The sequence below is a fragment of the Fistularia commersonii genome, chromosome 26 (assembly GCF_037954325.1).
Source record: "Fistularia commersonii isolate RoL2024-O1a breed Wild chromosome 26, RoL_Fcom_v1.0, whole genome shotgun sequence".
Lineage (NCBI taxonomy): Eukaryota > Metazoa > Chordata > Actinopteri > Syngnathiformes > Fistulariidae > Fistularia > Fistularia commersonii.
The window spans coordinates 2707823-2726242 of NC_141309.1; the positions used below are offsets into that span (position 1 = coordinate 2707823).

The 18420-nt window shown below is 42.4% G+C and overlaps 1 protein-coding gene across 2 annotated transcripts; it reads left to right on the forward strand.

The window, feature by feature from the left end:
* The first annotated feature begins 2514 nt into the window (after positions 1–2514).
* On the forward strand, positions 2515–11472 carry hsd17b3 (hydroxysteroid (17-beta) dehydrogenase 3). Of its 2 annotated transcripts, XM_086173756.1 has the most exons (11): positions 2526–2820; positions 6321–6367; positions 6463–6538; positions 8236–8340; positions 8434–8501; positions 8628–8672; positions 8759–8793; positions 9752–9833; positions 9916–9981; positions 10643–10792; positions 10875–11472. In XM_086173756.1, exons 1-11 carry the CDS (start codon positions 2592–2594, stop codon positions 11019–11021), a joined length of 1050 nt encoding a protein of 349 aa, XP_086029882.1. In that variant the 5' UTR covers positions 2526–2591; the 3' UTR covers positions 11022–11472. The 2 variants fall into 2 exon arrangements, with proteins under 2 accessions (XP_086029881.1, XP_086029882.1); XM_086173755.1 differs by having other exon boundaries at positions 2515–2820; positions 8236–8501.
* The last annotated feature ends 6948 nt before the right edge of the window (positions 11473–18420 follow it).

Below are 18420 nucleotides of genomic sequence, written 5' to 3' on the forward strand. Positions count from 1 at the left end.
AATGAAAGATAGGCAAGGGTTGAAGAGGTGACTATTGTGGACCACAAAGTAGCAGAGATTAGTAAAAGTGAAGCGAGGAAGGCATGAAGAGGATGAAGAGTGGAAAAGCAGTTGGTCCTGATGTTATACCTGTGGAGGTGTGGAAGTGTCCAGGAGAGGCAGCGGTAGATTTTCTGACTAGATTATTCAACAGGATCTTAGAGAGTGAGAAGATGCCTGAAGAATGGAGACAAAGTGTGATGGTGCCTATTTTTAAGAATAAAGGGGATGTGCAGAATAGCGGCAACTTTTGAGGGATAAAGTTGATGAGCCATACAATGAAGTTATGGGAAAGAGTTGTGGAAACTAGACTGAGAGCAGAAGTCACCATTTGTGAACAGCAGTATGGCTTCATGCCTAGGAAGAGTACTACAGATGCAGTATTTGCATAATGCTATAGAGAAGTACAGAGAAGGTCAGTGGGAGCTGTATTGTGTTTTTGTAGACCTAGAAAAAGCATATGACAGGTTGCCAAAAGAGGAAGTCTGGTATTGTATGAGGGAATCTGGAGTGGCAGAGAAGTTTGTTAGACTGGTGCAGGACATGTATGCTAGCTGTGAGACAGTGGTACGGTGTGCTGTAGGGGTAACAGAGAAGTTCAAGGTGGAGGTGGGACTCCATCAGGGATCAGCTCTGAGCCCCTTCTTGTTTGCAGTGGTGATGGATAGGCTGACAGATGAGGTTAGACAGGAATCCCCATGGACCATGATGTTTGCAGATGACATTGTGATCAGTAGTGAGAGCAGGGAACAGGTTGAGGAACATCTTGAGAGGTGGAGGTATGTTCTGGAAAGGAGAGGGATGAGGGTTAGTTGTAGCAAGACAGAGTATACTGTGTGTGAATGAGAGGAACTCTGGTGGAACGGTGAGGCTACAGGGAGTGGAGATCAAGAAACTGGAGGATTTCAGGTACTTGGGGTCAACAGTCCAGAGCAACGGAGAGCTTGGAAAAGAGGTGAAGAGGCGGGTCCAAGCTGGTTGGAATGGGTGGAGAAAAGTATCAGGGGTTCGAAGAGCCAACAGTTGACCAACTGCACTCTCCACAGGAACCTCGCAATGCGACACTCATTTCACAGGCTTTTCGCTTTCCACAAGCTGAGCATTTGCGTATTAAAGTATTAAGTATTAAAAAAAGAAAAGGAGTGCAGTATAGATGAATGAATGAGTGAATAAATACAAAATATAAAATAATACTGTGATGTAATAATGCTATTTTACAAGATAAGATAAGATAAGATAAGATAAGATAAGATAAGATAAGATAAGATAAGATAAGATAAGATAAGATAAGATAAGATAAGATAAACTTTATTGATCTCCATAAGGGAAATTAATTTGTCACAGCAGCTTAGCAGTTATGTCAAAAAATAAAATTAAATATAAATGAAATGAAAAAAATATGAATCTCCATCTAAATAAAGAGACAGTTAGAAAACATCCACAAATCAATACACAGCAAGTTTATGTTCATATTTATGTTTTAAAATGTTTTTCCTGCTAATTGCAATGATGAAGCCATCTTGGTTCATACTGATATGGAAGACAGAGACTTGCATGATGTAAAAGACAGGTTGAGTAGATTTCAATCAAGATGCTTTCTTTCATCAAAAAATCTTTGGAATTTGTTCCAAACAGGAGCTGGAAAAGCAGTTTTTTTTCCATTGGGATTCCATTTAAATTAATTTATCCGCAGCAGTTGGTTTGTAAAGTGATGCTCCACACCCACAACAGCTCTGTTTGGACAAGGTAACGTCCGTGATGATAAAATCTGTGTAAATAAAATCCTCCAGCCATATGTGTCTTCTGTGCAATGACTGTTTCCTGTGCAATAACCCTTATGTATGTATGTATGTATGTATGTATGTATGTATGTATGTCTGTATGTATATACTGTATGTATGTATGTATGTATGTATGTATATATGTATGTATGTATTTATTCATTTACTTTCCATTCTGTTGTCGATTCTTGTCCTTGTTGTCTATTTATTTGTGGATATCTAATTTTCACTCTATTTATATTATACCCATATTTATTGATATGTTATTGTGCTGCTGTTCCGAAAGAATTTCCTCCATGGCGATCAATAAATTATATCTTATCTTATACAGATAAATACTCCATGTAATCATATACATGCACGTTACAAATATTTTAACATACCTTTAACTTTATTTTCATTTATTTATTTTGATCTTTAATGTTTTTATTTTATTCTTTAATATTCACCGTTTTTCTTAATTTTTTTTTTTAAACATAGACTTTTTATTTTATTTTTACTTTATTCTGTGAGCAGGAGCTGCTTTTAACAAAAAACAAATTCCATCATGGGGATCAATAAAGTATTCTGATTCTGATTATAAACCTAACATCTGCTGTTCGTGTATGCGTGTGTATGCGTGTCTGTGTGTGTGTGTGTGTGTGTGTGTGTGTGTGTTATTGAGTGTGTTCCTGAGGTGGGAGTGTCCTCTAACCGGGTTATTCCTACTTTGTCCTTTTTTTTTTCCTCTTTCTCTCTCTCTCACTCTCTCTCTCTCTGTCTTTGTCTTATATGTTCTCCCAGAGAAGTCGCAAACACAGAAAAGCTCCAAAGTTCAATGTTTTTGTGTTGCTTTTTTTTTTTGAAAGCATGTCTTTGATGGAGTCTCTGCTCATTTTGCTCGGCGCCGCCGTCCTGTTGTTCTACGGGATCAAACTCCTGCTTTTCTGCAGGATGCTGTATCCACACATTTGGTTCCCGGTTCCACCGTCCTACTTCTCGTCCATGGGCGAGTGGGCAGGTAAGGTGTCTGGAAGTGTGTGTGTGTGTGTGTGTGACTGTGGATTATATTTCCATTGCACATGTGTTACCTGTTGGTATGTAAATGTGTACCTATAAGGGTAATGCCACTCCAAATAGATATCTTAACACTCCTTGCAGATTGCAAGTGTACAGACGCTTATGTGTTTACAGAACTAATTCCTTTGTTACAACATGTTTACAACACGTTTACATTTCTACCCTGCCGGGCATGTTCTAACTCTTTCGCTAAAACCACAGGTTCTTACCTGCAAATCGGTCCTTCACTGAGATGGAAAACCTTTTTCCTGAGGCAACAGATATTGCAGGTACAAATGTAGACAAAAAAAAAAAAAAAAAGGAACAAGGAGTTATTTTCTTGAAGCATGCGTTTTTAGGAAGTTTGGGGATTTTAGGCAATTATCACCCATTATCCTGTGCAGGAATTGAGAAATCTGTCAAAATGCATCTTGTGGTCAATTCAGCTCGCTCACTTTCACAGTGCAACATTCCTGCCCCCGTCTCAAAACAGCCGCTCTGCTGTAGTTGGCCTCTTTTGAAGACGTTCTTTGTTTCCCACCGCACAAAAGCATGAAAAACACAGAAGACCCAGCTGGTCTTCCGTTCCCTCGCAGCGTGCGAGCAAAACACAGAGTAGACGGTTTGTTCTCGTCTGCTCGATCTTCATCCCGGGTTTGATTTCTCACGGAACGATTCGAAACCGTAGTAACGGCAAGCTGGAGCGTCCTCATCTCGGATGGTAGATGGTGTGTTGTGAGCGGCTTGTGCCCGCTGATAAGATAAGCCAATGTTTGAAATACGTGTGTGAACGAGTGCTGTGTATTTACATGTCTCTGGTCACAAATTGAAGTTTGATCTCCAAGCTCTTCCAGCCTGCGTGTTTCCTGAAACTCTAACTCTGTTCTGAGAGAAAGGAAAATACCATTGCAGTGAATGAATGCCTGCTTGGCAGCCAGAGGTTGCTGCCAATTCGATGCATCACCGGTCATTTCTGTCGCACAAAACCGGATCGGAACCGCCAAGATACTGCTTTTGCTGCAAACCTGGATCCATCAAGCACGGAATCCATTAGTAACCCGTCTGGTCCGTCCGTCCCGTGATAGGAACGAAGCTTTACTCTTCTACATGCGTCGTAGGCCTTGTTGAGACGCATTTTGTAATAACAGTGCATTTTGTCATACACGTCCAAAATGTAATAACTTTTTCATTTCGTTTTGTAATAAAGCCGCGTTTTGTAATAAACTGCCCCAACGCGTTTTGTAATAAATTTTGCCGCATTATGTAATAAGTTATTACATTTTGAGAAGATTATTACAAAATGCACTTGCAACTTTTTCATTCTCTAGGAAATGTAATAACATGGAATTTATAGAATATTCTCTGTTAATGCAACCTTTGAATGGTGTACTGATAGTAACTGCTAAGTACTGCTACTAGGCTAATACAGTGATACTAATAATAGGCCTAGCTTTTACAAATACTTTAAAGTAAAATAAAATACAATTAACAAACAAATAAACTGTGCTTTAGAATTGTTATTACATAATGCACCATGTTATTACATTTCCCAGAGGATAAAAAGGTAATAACTTATTACATAATGCGGCAAAATTTATTACAAAATGCGTTGGGGCAGTTTATTACAAAATGTGGTTTTATTACAAAATGAAATGAAAAAGTTATTACATTTTGGAAGTTTTTTTACAAAATGCACTGTTATTAAAAAATGCGGCTCAACAGGCCTGCCGCACTGTCTGCATCAGACCTCACGTCCGTCCGCTCACACATTGCTTAGGTGATGCTGGTGCACGCTGGTGCACGCTGGTGCACGCTGGTGCACGCTGGTGCACGCTGGCAACTTTGAGGGCTTCAGATGTGTCGTAAATGTAAATCTTCTGCCGGACTTTGGGAGGTTTCACAGCTTGGAAAGCAGAGGCAGTAAGCTTTTCCCATACCAGAAGGTGAGGTAATTGTCCAAAACGGCCAATTGTGTTGGCAAGTGTTTTCTTCCAGCTCCTTCACCCTGTCCAGAGTATTCACATCAAATCAAAATAGCACCGACGCTATGGAAAACCGCATAATACCGCCTTCTTTCTATAATTCATTCATTCATGATCTAAACCTATTATCCTGCAGTCGGGATCACATGGAGGCTGGAGTCTATACCAGTTGTCCTTGGGTTTACCCTGGATCGGCCAATCACGGGGCGACGTATGTAGTAGACTGAGGTTCATGGCCGGTGAGGCACTGACTGATGTGCCTCATGATCGCTCAGCACAAGAAACAAGTAGTTTTTTTTTTTTCATACTGTTGTCCATTCTTATCCTTGTTGTTGTTGTTCACTCAGCTGTCTATTTATCCGTAGATGTCCTTTGCTACATTTCAATGGTCTCTTTTATTTATATTTACACTCTTATTTATTGATACTGCCATTGTTGCGCTGCTGTCCCAAAAAAAAAAAAAATCCCCTATGGGGATCAATAAACTATAGCTTATCTTAACACACATACAGTTGTTGACAAAAACTACCGTAGATTGGAAATGTAGTTCATCTAGCAGAAAAGTTGAAACATTTTAATAGCGTCAGACAGAAAGACAGCAATGCCGACGGCCGTCATTGCGCAAACTATGTTGAGGCTCAACAGTCTGTCGCCTCACCACATGTCGCTTTTCAGTATTTGAACAGTTAATGTGAAATCCAGCGATTTTGAATGAAAAAACATCTAAAACTGGGGAAGTTGAACGAAAAATAACCTTATAAATATCCATCCATCTGTCCATTTTCTGCTGCTTATCCTGCACTCAGGGTGGCGGGGATGCCGGAGGCTGCCAGCTGTCACGGGGCGAGAGGCCGGGTTATATATAAGCCACGTATATCGACAAATTCCCATTCACTCACCCATTCGGGGCAAATTTCCCCATTTTTTTTTCAATTAACCTGCATGTTTTTGGCCTCTCCTGTCGCCTGACACGACTAGTAGAGACACGACCATTCACTCGCTCATTGGCACAAATACGGACAAACCGATACCTATAATTATTGGTAAACCGTCACCAATACCTATTGAGAAACGAGGAAAGATACTTGCTCGGGTTTGATTGTCTTGAGCAAACGGCAGCTGTTTGTGTTTTTACTCCGGCTCTGCTGCGAATGAGGTTGCGGAAAGCAGGCTTTTTTTTTTTTTTTTTTGGTGCTCGGCGGCCAAACAAAGTGAAGAGAAAAGCCGGCGGTCTGCAGGGATCACGTTCGCTGGGATGCAGAAGCCGGGCGGCGGACGCTGGGAAACAAGCAGTTCCTCTCTGTGTTCTCCAAATTTGTTATCAGACTGGAGGAACATACTGTTAGTCCAGTCAGTTGGAACAGGGCGGGTAAATAAAAATAATCCCGGGTGATGACATAATGTGATAAACGGCGCTCCCGGTGTTTAGAATGAAGAACTGCAACAAATATAGAGGTTTTTTTTTTTTTTTTCTCTCCAGTGGTGACCGGAGCCTCGGAGGGCATCGGAAAAGCGTACGCATTCGCGGTGAGTAAAACGGCGGCTGATTTTCGTGTCATAAAACATCCAGTTTGGCCGATCGCATCGAAAATGGATCTACTATTTATCGACTCCTCTTACAGTTGGCCGAGCACGGGATGAACGTGGTGATCATGAGCCGGACCAAAGAGATGCTGGACCAGGTCGCCAAGGAGATCAGTGAGAACATTATTCATGATTTCCTTCACATATTTTTACATTAGAAAAATCACACAGCACACCGCAAAATAAATATGTCAAAAACAGTTTTTAACGAATTAGAATGAAACCGTAGTCTCGATTTGCTTAGTGTGAAATCTAATCTATCTAATATCTGTAGATTCGTCAAGTTGCAATGCAAATTTCCCACTGATGTGCAACTTTTCCAGAACACATGTCTGAAAACATGTCATCAATATGTCTGAAAATGGTATTATTTGAGAGAATTCTGGCTATTTCTTTATCAACCCCAGAGCCGAGCTTTTCTTCTCCAATGATTTTGCCGGCAGGTAGTATTAATGTTTTGCTTCGGTGTGTGGCTGTTCGGATTTAGAGACGAGTTCAGCGACTTTATAGCAGCTTTCGCTGCTTTCTCACTCGTCTCGGTAGTTTTCAACAACGCTGCCTGTTTGTTTACGCAGATACAAGTACTTTTTATCTTAAAAATGTAACCCGCAAAGCCTCACTAATCACTCTGATACACAGATGCACAGGTTCATTCACTACCCGTTGCCATGGAATGGACACGCTGCCCACATAGACAGAGGAAGACACATTATTTGCGTCGGATAAATAATTTTCGGACCAATCGGGTGAAAGTGAGCATTTTTCCACGACACACCTGATGATCTCTCACGGCACACTGATGTGCCGCGGCGCAGTGGTTGGGAAACACTGGCTTAAGGGACATTAAACTCTGTAATACTACGATGGAGAGCTCCGGTTCTCCGGTTGGAGGTTCTACCTCCAGGTTGTGTTCACACTGAAGGGGTTGTGGTGACGACGCAAAACATAGAAGACAAAAGAAGATGTTTCTGGGCGGAGTCTCTGTGTTCTCCCCTCGGGGTTCTCCTGGGTTCTCCGGGTTCCTCACACAGTCCAAAAAACACAGGAGGTTGATCGGAGGCTCTAAATCGGGGGTGTCAAACTCATTTTGGTCCGGGGGCCACATACTAATTTATGCCTAATTTGATGTCAAGGGGGCCAAACCGGTAAAATCATTACCTAGAAGTAACACAGAGTCCAAATTTTTCCTTTTTTTTTAGTGTAAAGGAAGAAAACAGGTAAATTCTAAAAATCTTTCTATGTAATGAACTGTTCCTCTAAAAAAATACATGATGACATTAATATCAAAAATAAATCTAAAAAAAAAAAAAAAAAATTGATGCAATTACACCCTTAAAATATTGTTGTGTTAAAAGAGAAAATCTTGTCACTGTGGGAAAATTTGCCCCTAGAATTTATTAGAAAATGGATTGTTAGCATGTATAGGAGGAGGTCAAATGTTTACAAGGCTACTGGTGGCTATTCTGCTTATTGAATCAATTCTTTTTCATTTTGCCCATTTTTTTTAGCTATTGTTTTTGTGGTTTTTCACAGAAATAAGAAAAGATTGTTTTAATTATGTCACTAGATGTTTTTTTTTCATCCAAAAATCATTTTGTTTTCAAATTTTGAGGCAAAAAATACATCACAAAGTTACTTTTTCATTTTTTCCTTGCCCGTTTTTTTTTTTTTTTTTTTTTGTACAAAACCCCCAGATGCATGTGAGAAAAACATGCAAGCGACGCTCATACAAAGACTGAGACCCCTGCCCTAAATTGAGGTGCGAATGATTGTTTGTTTACGGTTTGCTGAAGTGAACGCCTTCTCTTCAGGTGATTCGACGGGGCAGAAGGTGAAGGTGTTGGTCACCGACTTCACACAGGACGTCTTCAGCGACATCGAGGATCAGCTGAAGGACATGAACATCGGAGTTCTAGGTTTGGGCTTTTTTAAAGAGCTTGCTCGTCTGAGCTCTCCTCCCCTGACCCGGCAGAACCTTCTGATTCTTCTCCTTGTTGTTTCGTCACCAGTCAACAACGTGGCCTTGCTCCCGACCATCATCCCCATCAATTTCCTCAAATGTCCGGACCTGGATCGGGTCAGTGCTGCGGCAGCCGTTCACAGGGATCTCAGATGAGCTTTCAAAACCCATTCCTTCCCTTTTTCACCGCTTCTTTCTTCCATTTTTCGTGACTCCGCCGTGTCTTCTCTCCCGTTTCCTCAGACCATCACCACCTTGATAAACTGCAACGTGAAAGCGATGGTCAAGGTAAGACCAAGATCGCCTGTGACGGACGGATGTTGATTTGTCAATCCTCGCGTTCATCTACATCCCGCTTGTCTTTTTCCCTGTAGATGTGCAAAATAATCCTCCCGGGCATGGAAAGCAGGTCTGCAATCCATGATTTATTCATTCTAAACCAATATTGTTCATCAATTTGTGATGTTTAACAAAGCAGGGAGTGTTTCAGTTGATTTTTCCTGAGGCAGATCCGGTACAAGAGTTCCCGCGTGAATAAATCGAAGAGTTGAGAATCGCTTTTTTTTAGTCGTAATACTTAAAATAATAGGATTAGGCGTCATTGTGAGCACTGGCTGGATCCCCACAGCATCTCCGCGTTCTCCCCGTGTCTGCATGGGGTTCCACGAAAATGAACGATAGAATAAAGTAAACCTCTCTTTATGATCTAAATTCCCACATTATAAAACGATGATATTTATAAAACAACTTATATAGGATTCGTATTGACCCCTCTTAATGCGGCTCCCTGTGGCACTTGAAAATAATTCACGAGTATTTAATCAAAATCTATTTTATTTTAAGTTCGTTCATTTTTAAAATGTGGTTTTAAATTTTAAAAATTTTGGCGACTTTGTAACATTCAAATGGAACAAATTCAAATATTTTTGCAGCCCTTAAGTAAAAGGACGATAGCACACAGAGAGAAGACGGCGCTTTTGGTTTGCTTTTGGACGCTGAAAACTTTACATAACAAACACAAGGACTCAAATAGACATTGAATATTCTGCTCAAAAGTAATTTTCAACCCAACGCCTTTTTTCAGTGTTTAAAATGTTTCGTTGCATGCAGAAATGTCATTTCATTTTCTCTGCAGTTGTTCATTGATTTAACCCTCATATTATGTTAAGGGTCAATTTGACCCATTTCACCCATTGACCCAATGGGTCAAATTGACCCTTAACATAATATGAGGGTTAAAAAAACGCAACACATGTTTTGCTAATAGGCAAAAAAAAAAAAAAAAAAGAAAAAAAAAACGTTACATGCCGTGTTAATTTATTTTAAATTTCAAAAGGGTTGTGCATTCTCCTTTTTTTTCCTCGCAGGGGGAAAGGCGTCATCTTAAATTTATCATCCGGAGTCGCTGCGGTTCCCTTCCCTCTGTATTCTCTGTACATGGCATCCAAGGTGAGCGGAGGATTGCAAACCTCGCGTTATCGCCTCGCTGCCGTTCGGAAAGACGTCACGTGATCTATCTTTGCTTTCCTAGGTGTTCGTGGAGAGATTTTCTCAAGGCCTCCAAGCCGAATACAAAGACAGAGGGATTAATGTACAGGTGTGTTGAGCCGCATTTTGTAATAACAGTGCATTTTGTAATAAACGTCCAAAATGTAATAACTTTTTCATTTCATTTTGTAATAAAGCCGCATTTTGTAATGAACTGCCCCGACGCATTTTGTAATAAATTTTGCCGCATTATGTAATAAGTTATTACATATTGAGAAGATTATTACAAAATGCACTTGCAACTTTTTTATTTTCTAGGAAATGTAATAACATGGTGCGTTATGTAATAACAATTCTAAAGCATAAGCTTGTTAATTGTATTTTATTTTACTTAAAAGTATTTGTAAAAGCTAGGCCTGTTATTAGTATCACTGTATTAGCCTAGTAGCAGTACTTAGCAATTACTATCAGTACACTATTCAAAGGTTGCATTAACAGAGAATATTCTATAAATTCCATGTAATTACATTTTCTAGAGAATAAAAAAGTTGCAAGTGCATTTTGTAATAATCTTCTCAAAATGTAATAACTTATTACATAATGCGGCAAAACTTACTACAAAATGCGTTGGGGCAGTTTATTACAAAATGCAGCTTTATTACAAAATGCGGCTCAACAAGGTGAGTCTTCTGCAAGGGGGAAAGATCCTTCTCCTTCTCAGGCCAACGAACCCCTTCGATAATGTTTGCGCTCCCTCTCGTCCCCCCCAGGCCGTGGCCCCGTTTGCGGTAGCGACTCGTATGGTTGGTTACCAGAAGGTCAATAAGTTTACGCTCTCGCCGAAAGCGTTTGTTGAACACTCCCTCCAGTTCATAAGGGCCGGAGATAAGACCTATGGCAGCATCCGTCACACCGTCATGGTAAGTCTGCGCGGCACTGTCGAATAACGACCTTTCATGATGGTGTGTGTGTGTGTGTGTGTGTGTATGTGTGTGTGCACAGGCCTGGATCCTGCAGTCTATTCCTCCTAGGATCCTGGCGACGGATTGGATCCTGAGGAGGCTGCAAGCCTGGGTGAAGAGAAACGCCTCGCAGAAGTTGACCATGCCGCAGAGAGATTCAGAGAACAGCAGGAACTACAAGGACTAACGATGGAAAAACGCAAGCCGAAAAAAAAATAATCGGGCAGATTCTTCATTCCTTCAGTCTATGTCAGGTTTGCGCATCCCGGCTGTCGTCAGGCGAGAGACGTTTAGGGACGCGCAACCATTCGGGGAGCCTCCTGCATGTGTTCGGACTGTGGGAAGAACCCGGAGGAGAACATGGAGACTTACGTTTCCCCTTAAACCACGGCTTAATCTTCTGTAAATGAGTGTGTGACAAACACAAGGGGGCTCCATTCCACTACTCCAAAGCCGCCATGTGTGTAGTTTCAACCTCGTCTATCACGAACGAAGCGCTATCGGTCTCAGTGCGGCTGCATTGCCTCGATGTTAAAGTAGGAAATAAATATAACAGGTCTCAATTGCATCTATCTCTGTTCAATAAATGTATCATAGAAATGCGTGTTATGATATATTGATAAACAAACTAAGCCACAGAGTGTCCTCCCAATCGATCTTGCGTGAAAATGCATTGAAAAAAATAGCACAAAAACGAAACTTCCAACACATGGCAGGTTCGCAGACAACGGGAACCACCTGTGTTTCAACCTACGATGGAAGAAGGATGAGGGGCTGAAACGGGGCTGAAGAGCACCTGGAAACTTTCTGATCTATGAATAGAGATGCAATGTAATGCATGGAGATAGATAAAACTTAGCATTAAAGTTCAAAATAATAATCGATGTCGCTTATCTCAGACCCCGCCCCCTGACTGTCGCCGCTCCACGTTTCCATGGCGACGGCTAGGGAGACCGGTCGGAGACGTGGCCCGGCCCGACCCCCGGATGATGGAAGTAAGAAGTACAAGCGCTGGGGAAGAAGATGCTTCTAAAACAGGGGTGTCAAACATACGGCCCGCGGGCCGACATCAGGCCAACAGGGAGTTCAACCCAGCCCGTGGAATAAATCTAGGATTTGACAAAATACATAAAATCATGAATTACTTTTTCAGTTCCTATACTGTCTGCGAGGGGGCGCGGTTTTAGTCGGTGTTAGCAACATGGCGCAACTCAGAACTTTCAGCAGGCGGCCACAGATGCGGTTTCCGGGTCTGTAAATAGCATTTTGCGTTATTGTTAGAAATACACCGTCATCAGCAAGATGTCGTCAAAAAAAGAGAAAAACGGACATGGAGTGTAGGCTTCCCCCCCCCCCCAAAAAAAGGACCACTTCTCACTTCTGTAGAAATCTGTATGCTTGGCGTGGATGCAGCAAAATACAACAAAATGCACGGGGAAAAGTGTTGCACTTATTTTTCTTAATGAATCCCAGGTTGTTCGTCATGTATTTTTCAAAGGAGTTCATTACATATAAAGATTTTTATCGTTTACCTGTTCTCCTTTACAAAAAAACAAAGGAAAAATTTGGATTTTTTGTTGCTTCTAGGTAATTACGCTATGATTTCACCGGTTTGAACATGAATGATAACAAGCCTGGTGTTTCCTTACATGAAGCTGCAGCTGCTGCAGGGAATGAGGGGGAAACATTTGATGAGATGAAATGATCAAAATGATCTACCCACAAAAAAAAAACATTGCAAAAAATTGTAAAAAATGTACAATGTATGTTAAAGTACCTCGCATAACCGCACGAGCCAAGATTGCACAACACAAAATAATCATGTATATTTTTTGTCATTAACCAAGTTCACTCTGAATCAGTCGGGGATGCTTCGTCCCCACTTAGTCCCGAAGTATATTGAGTGAAAAGTGACCGGGATTTTATTTCCGTCGCCTTTCTCTTTCTCAGCTGGCTTTTCAGCAGGATGCCCACATCGTATTTTCCACAGACGGTCCGAAAATGCCGCTCTACATTACCCTTCTTTGGTATCGCGATGCTCGACCGGCAGATGAGGCACTTCGAAAAATGACATGGTGAAAAAAAAAAGTCCTCGTCCCATTCCGTATGACAGCGATAAGTTTTTGTCTTCTTACTTGGTCCGACTCCCCAACTCATTTTATACCCTTTCTTAAGTTTAAGAGAAAACTGTCATCGTCACGCGATCTACCAGTATTACGTTTGCGATCGATTGGTAGCTCGCCATCGACGTTTTGAGCGCTTCCGGGTTAAAGTATCCAGAAACGAACCGCGAGGCCGATCCGTTCCAGACTTAAGACCGGCAGAGATTCTAATCCCGGCTGGGTCAGGATGAGAGAAGCGTCCGTGGAGGTCGGCGTGACCCTGAGCCGCGAAGACCAGAACCGCTTCATTAATAAAAGAAACGGGCCGTGGAAGAGTAAATATAACTTACATGGTTTAGGGATTATGTATTTTCTGATATGTGGGCGATCCCTGGTGGAACGGTTTATTTATTTTTTTTTTGTTCTCGAGTCTATTATATGAAATAGTCTCCAGAAACAGGGGGAGGGAGATCTATCTTGCAGAGCGGCGTGCACGCAATGACGAAAAATAGCATCATGGTAGCGGCTGGCATTTCTTTGATGTGTTTTTCAACAGCGCGGACATTACTTTCTACATACTTTGTCACTGCTAGAGAAATTCACTTTTATATATATATATATATGTATATATATATATGTCTGTCTGTCTGTGTGTGTGTGTGTTTCTATACATGCATATACACACACATATGTATATAACCAGTTATAAATGTGGAGACATAAATTCCTATATACGCTGTCACAGCTAGAAAAACCACTTATTCATTCAGCTAGAGGAAAAAAACATATATGTATATGTGTGTGCGTGTGTGTGTGTATATATACATGTAAATGAACGCACACAAACACATATGTAAAATATATAAATGCAGAGTCATGACTTTCTAGATACTCTGCCACTTATTCATCCCGCAGGAATAATAACAAACAAATATATGTCGGTGTGTGTTTCTATGAGTATATAAGAATAAGAATAAGAATAGGAACAACTTTATTTATCCCGAAAGAAACTGTTGTGCCAGAGTTTCAAGTAAAACATAACAGTAATAAATAATCAAAGGAAATTGTATAAACAGTAAAAAAAAGAAGAAAAAAAAGGGGAGGGGGGGAGAATAAGAAATACAAATAAAACTATAAAGTGTTTTAAGATCTTAAGTGCAAAGATTTGAATATATGTACTGTATATGCATGAATATATACACATATATGTACAGTATATAAACACACACACACAGATAATATATATGAATGTGGAGACATAACTTTCTAGGTACTCTGTAGAGAATCTGCAAGGAAATTCACTTACTCATTTGGCATGAAGAAAAACATATATATAAATGTAGATAGAATACATATATATGCATATAAATGTATATAATGCAGAAACACATACATATATCAACCCACATACATATACATCTGTTTATTATTCTTGCCAAAAGACTAAATGAATCCTCTTGCATACATATATATATATATATGTATATATGTATATATATATGTCTCGGTGTGTATGTATGTATGTATGTATGTATGTGTTTGTGTAGGTCTATATTAATATAAGACAAGTTTTCCCCTTATACCTGTTTTAAAAATAATAAAAACATAATTTAAGAATTTTCAATACTCAAATACTCAGTAAGTTAATTTTTACAAACTATAGCTTCACAAGCGATAAAAATAAATACATGCACTCACACATACACAGATAGATATAAATATTAAGTTATGACCCTCCACCCTGCCCTGGGTAAAGAAGTGAAATAAAGCAAATAACGAAAACCCTGATTCTTGTCATTGTAATTGTGAAAAACAATGTTTTGCCATTTTCCCGCCCGGCGTCTCAGTGCAACCTTCAACACGTCCACCGGGAGGCGCAACACACACAGGGTTCACGGCTCATGTCTTTGGACGTCGACCACGTTGACTCTCTTCGCTCAAAGAAATGACTTTTCATGCTCATAATTCTCAATCCGCCCGAATGTATCGACAGGACGTCCCGCCGGCCGCCGGATCTCGGAGGTTTCGCGCTTTGACCGCGTTCTGCTCTCGATGCGTCGTCTCTTTTTGGGCGCTTCCTTGCACGGGATTCGCCGGCGGTGATCTTCTCCACACGTGTGAGCGTGAAACGGAGCCGTTTACCTCGGTTACGCAACATCCGCCTCGGGTTCCTCTGCGATTTAGTGCCGCGAGGACATTTAATCACCCGTTTGAACATAAAACGGGCCTCTTCGAGCCGCTGGGTTAATATTAGCTTTTTCACAATACGAGTTCACGGAGCCGGGGTTGTTATCCTCGCCGTGGGAGACCCTCTGTTCTACATTCACGGAATGATGGCTTTCCCATCAACGGGATCATATTTTTTTGCACAAATATCCCGTGAAAGTGGATAGACGGTGCCTGAACGCCTCCGGCGAATAGAAAGGGATCAACGTTTTGATTCGGAGGCTCGCGTGGGTGGTCGCTAGGACGCTAGGACGCTCTCTACGCTTCGTGTTTATGTGCGAAAGCGAGGCGGAGAGGCGTGGTCGTGGAGGATGCTGCCCGTGTGACGCCTCTCCCCTCTCCGGACGCTGCCTGTGTGTTGTTTAAGTAAACATAAAAAGGTCCGAGGGACGATCCAAGACAAGCAGACGGCCACTAAAGCCCACCCAGGAGCCGAGGTCAGGGACCGCTAACCTTAAGACGCTCAAACACTCAAACCGGCCGCGATTTATTTTCCAGGTTGAGCAAAAAACTGGAAACTGGAACCAATTTACCTCAGAGCCGGCTGAAATCCGATCGGTCCCGATAATAATACGGCCGTCCGTGACCCCCCCCCCCCCCCCCCCGATCGTCGATCGGCTCAACAAACCGGCGAATTTCCCCGGATATTACTGTTCGCCGATGACGCCGCGATTGTATCGCCTTCCGTCTTTAAAGCTCGCGTATTTAAACCGTCTGACATATTTACGGGACAGAATTACAGCCGGGTCCTCGGCGCGCTGAGATCCATTCCCACTGAGGAATTTTCGGGGTAATTATTCCTAACGGCGGTAATAATACCTGCCCTCAAATCTCGGATGGAGGTCTTTGAAACTCAAGAGCTTCGTTCGGACCCTTCGTCTTCTCCCGACGTCGGGGACGTCCCGCGCAGGGATGAAGAAATGGACCAAAAAAAAAAAAAGAGGGTAAAGACGACGAAATGAGGGAGAGGAAGGGGGCGAACGGGGAGGATTTTTTTTTTTGGTCGGCGGAGGGGACGGGTTGGTGGTGGTGGGGGGGAAAGGCCGCTGACTTCTCCGACGGCCCGGTGCTCACATATGGCCGGGCTTTGCTTGTGTAGCCCCACTTCAAGGCGAAGGGCCCTGCAAACATAAACAGTGGAGGGGCTGCAGCTGGAGCGGGGAGGCAGCCTCTTGCTTACGGAGACCTCGCTACACTAAACAATGGATCAAGTGACGCACGGGCCTTTGGCAGCGCAACAGAGACCCGGGCCGCTCGGAAAAGCCTTTCTTCCTTACGTTTATATCTCCGCTCTCAATATTTACCTCATGGGAAAACACGCGATTTTCCGTTCCCTTTTTCCCCGAAAGGGGCGAAACAGCGGACCTCCCTACGTCGCTGTATCCCGACCCGAGGGGGCGGCGGGGGGGAGGGTGTGTGTGTGTGTGTGTGGGGTCGCGGGGGGTCAAGCGTCTTCCAGAGCGAAATCGGGGAGAAAAAAAAACAGAAAACGTCATTTCCAACGACGGCGGTAAAGACGCGGGGAGCTGAAAGTTCTTACTCGGGAAGCGGTCATTAATATTCCAGCCAAGGTGAGGAGACGGGGAAACTGAATGAGGATTAGCTTCCCTTACCGCGTGTGCGTCGCCTTGCACGAGTGTGTGTGTGTGTGTGTGTGCGTGTGTGCATCTGTGTTATATCTCTTTTATGACGGGGCACAATGGGGAACGGAAGGGCCCGGCAGCCAGTGAATTAACCCAAATTACAGCGAGCAGTTGCCTGGGTAACCGGACAGGAATGAGGAGCAAATGGTGTGTAATTTCCTAATGGCTGCTTTTTTTTTTTTTTTTTTTTTTCGGAAGTTGGGGGGGGCGGTAACGTTTCCAAACCTCCTCAGCCGGTTACCGTAACAACACGTACACGTCCCACGCTCGCTGAGTCATCTCGAAGTTGCTTTTGAGCGTTTTCCGTTGACTCCACTCCGGTATTTGATTGGTTTCAGATCAACGATCACCCAAGATGGTTGATGTGAATGCATCTTCGTGAAGAATCCGCCCCAATTTTTTTGGGGGGAGGGGAAAAAAAAAAAGGACTACATTGTGTTCGGTCACATGGCTTAAAGCTCAGTCTGTGTTCACTCAAGTAGAAACAGCGAGCCAACATCTTCCAGGCCCCGCAGGTTCTACCTGTACCTGAAAACAAAGCTCGGACTATAACGTGGCATTTTCCGATCCGCCCCCCCGACGTTAATCCGGGGGCGGTTGTCGAATTAACCGGGCGTAGGTGTCGATCCGGGCGTCTTACGGAACCCGGTCCGTGTTTTTGTCGGCGTATTCCAGAAAATAAAGGAATGGAGAACCACGAGGATCTTCACAACTGCGTGAATTGTGTCGATTCTTATGGATAAGCGGTGAGAAGTCGTGAGTTTTCAGCACTGGGGGAGGGTTCAACATCTCAAAACCTCTCCTCCACCCACTTCAAACACACACACACGCTATTGCTTAGCTACTTTTAATAAGTTCCTGAATGCCATCTGGCTCATAATTATGTTATTTGACCCCAGAGATACTCAATATTTGAGTTGAGGTAGTCCAATATTGCCATTTGACGCGGTGCGGAAAAGGTCCCGCCAAAGACAATTATTAATTTCAGACTCCGGGAAAGTGGATAAACAGTAGAATTCCCCACACGGGTTTTTCGCCGCCAGTCCGTTTTCCATTCGCGCAGGATATTCCGCACCGTATCCCTTTTTTGATAAGAATCGCAAAAAGAAGTGGGACAGCTAAAAAAAAAAAAAAAAAAAAAACACTTCGGATGAGTCGATTTCTCGATTTCCTCGTTCTGATTTGTTCTGAAGACGGATGTAAACACTGCGCTAATGAAAGCAGCGCTAAAGCTACGTTAACGAAATGATAAGACCTTATGTTCCCGGCAGAGAGCTGCGTTCCTCTAATACAAACCTACTAGCAGTACCTTTTGCTCGCTCTAAGCGATCTCAGGCAAAACTGTTCTCAGTTCTACTACCTCAGTGGTGGAACAAACTTCCGGAAGCAACAAGACTAGCATCATCTCTCTCAACCTTCAAGAAACAGGTAAAAACTTTCCTCTTTCAGGACTTTTTACTGCGCTGATGCCCCAGATCAGGTTGGCAGCAAGTTAGGCTATGCAGTGTGTGTGTGTGTGTGTACATTTGTGCATGTCTTTGTCAAAAAAAAAAACAACTCACTAACCCAAGTTTACTGCTCTGTATATTTCCTGTGCATCTTGTATTTGCAAGTG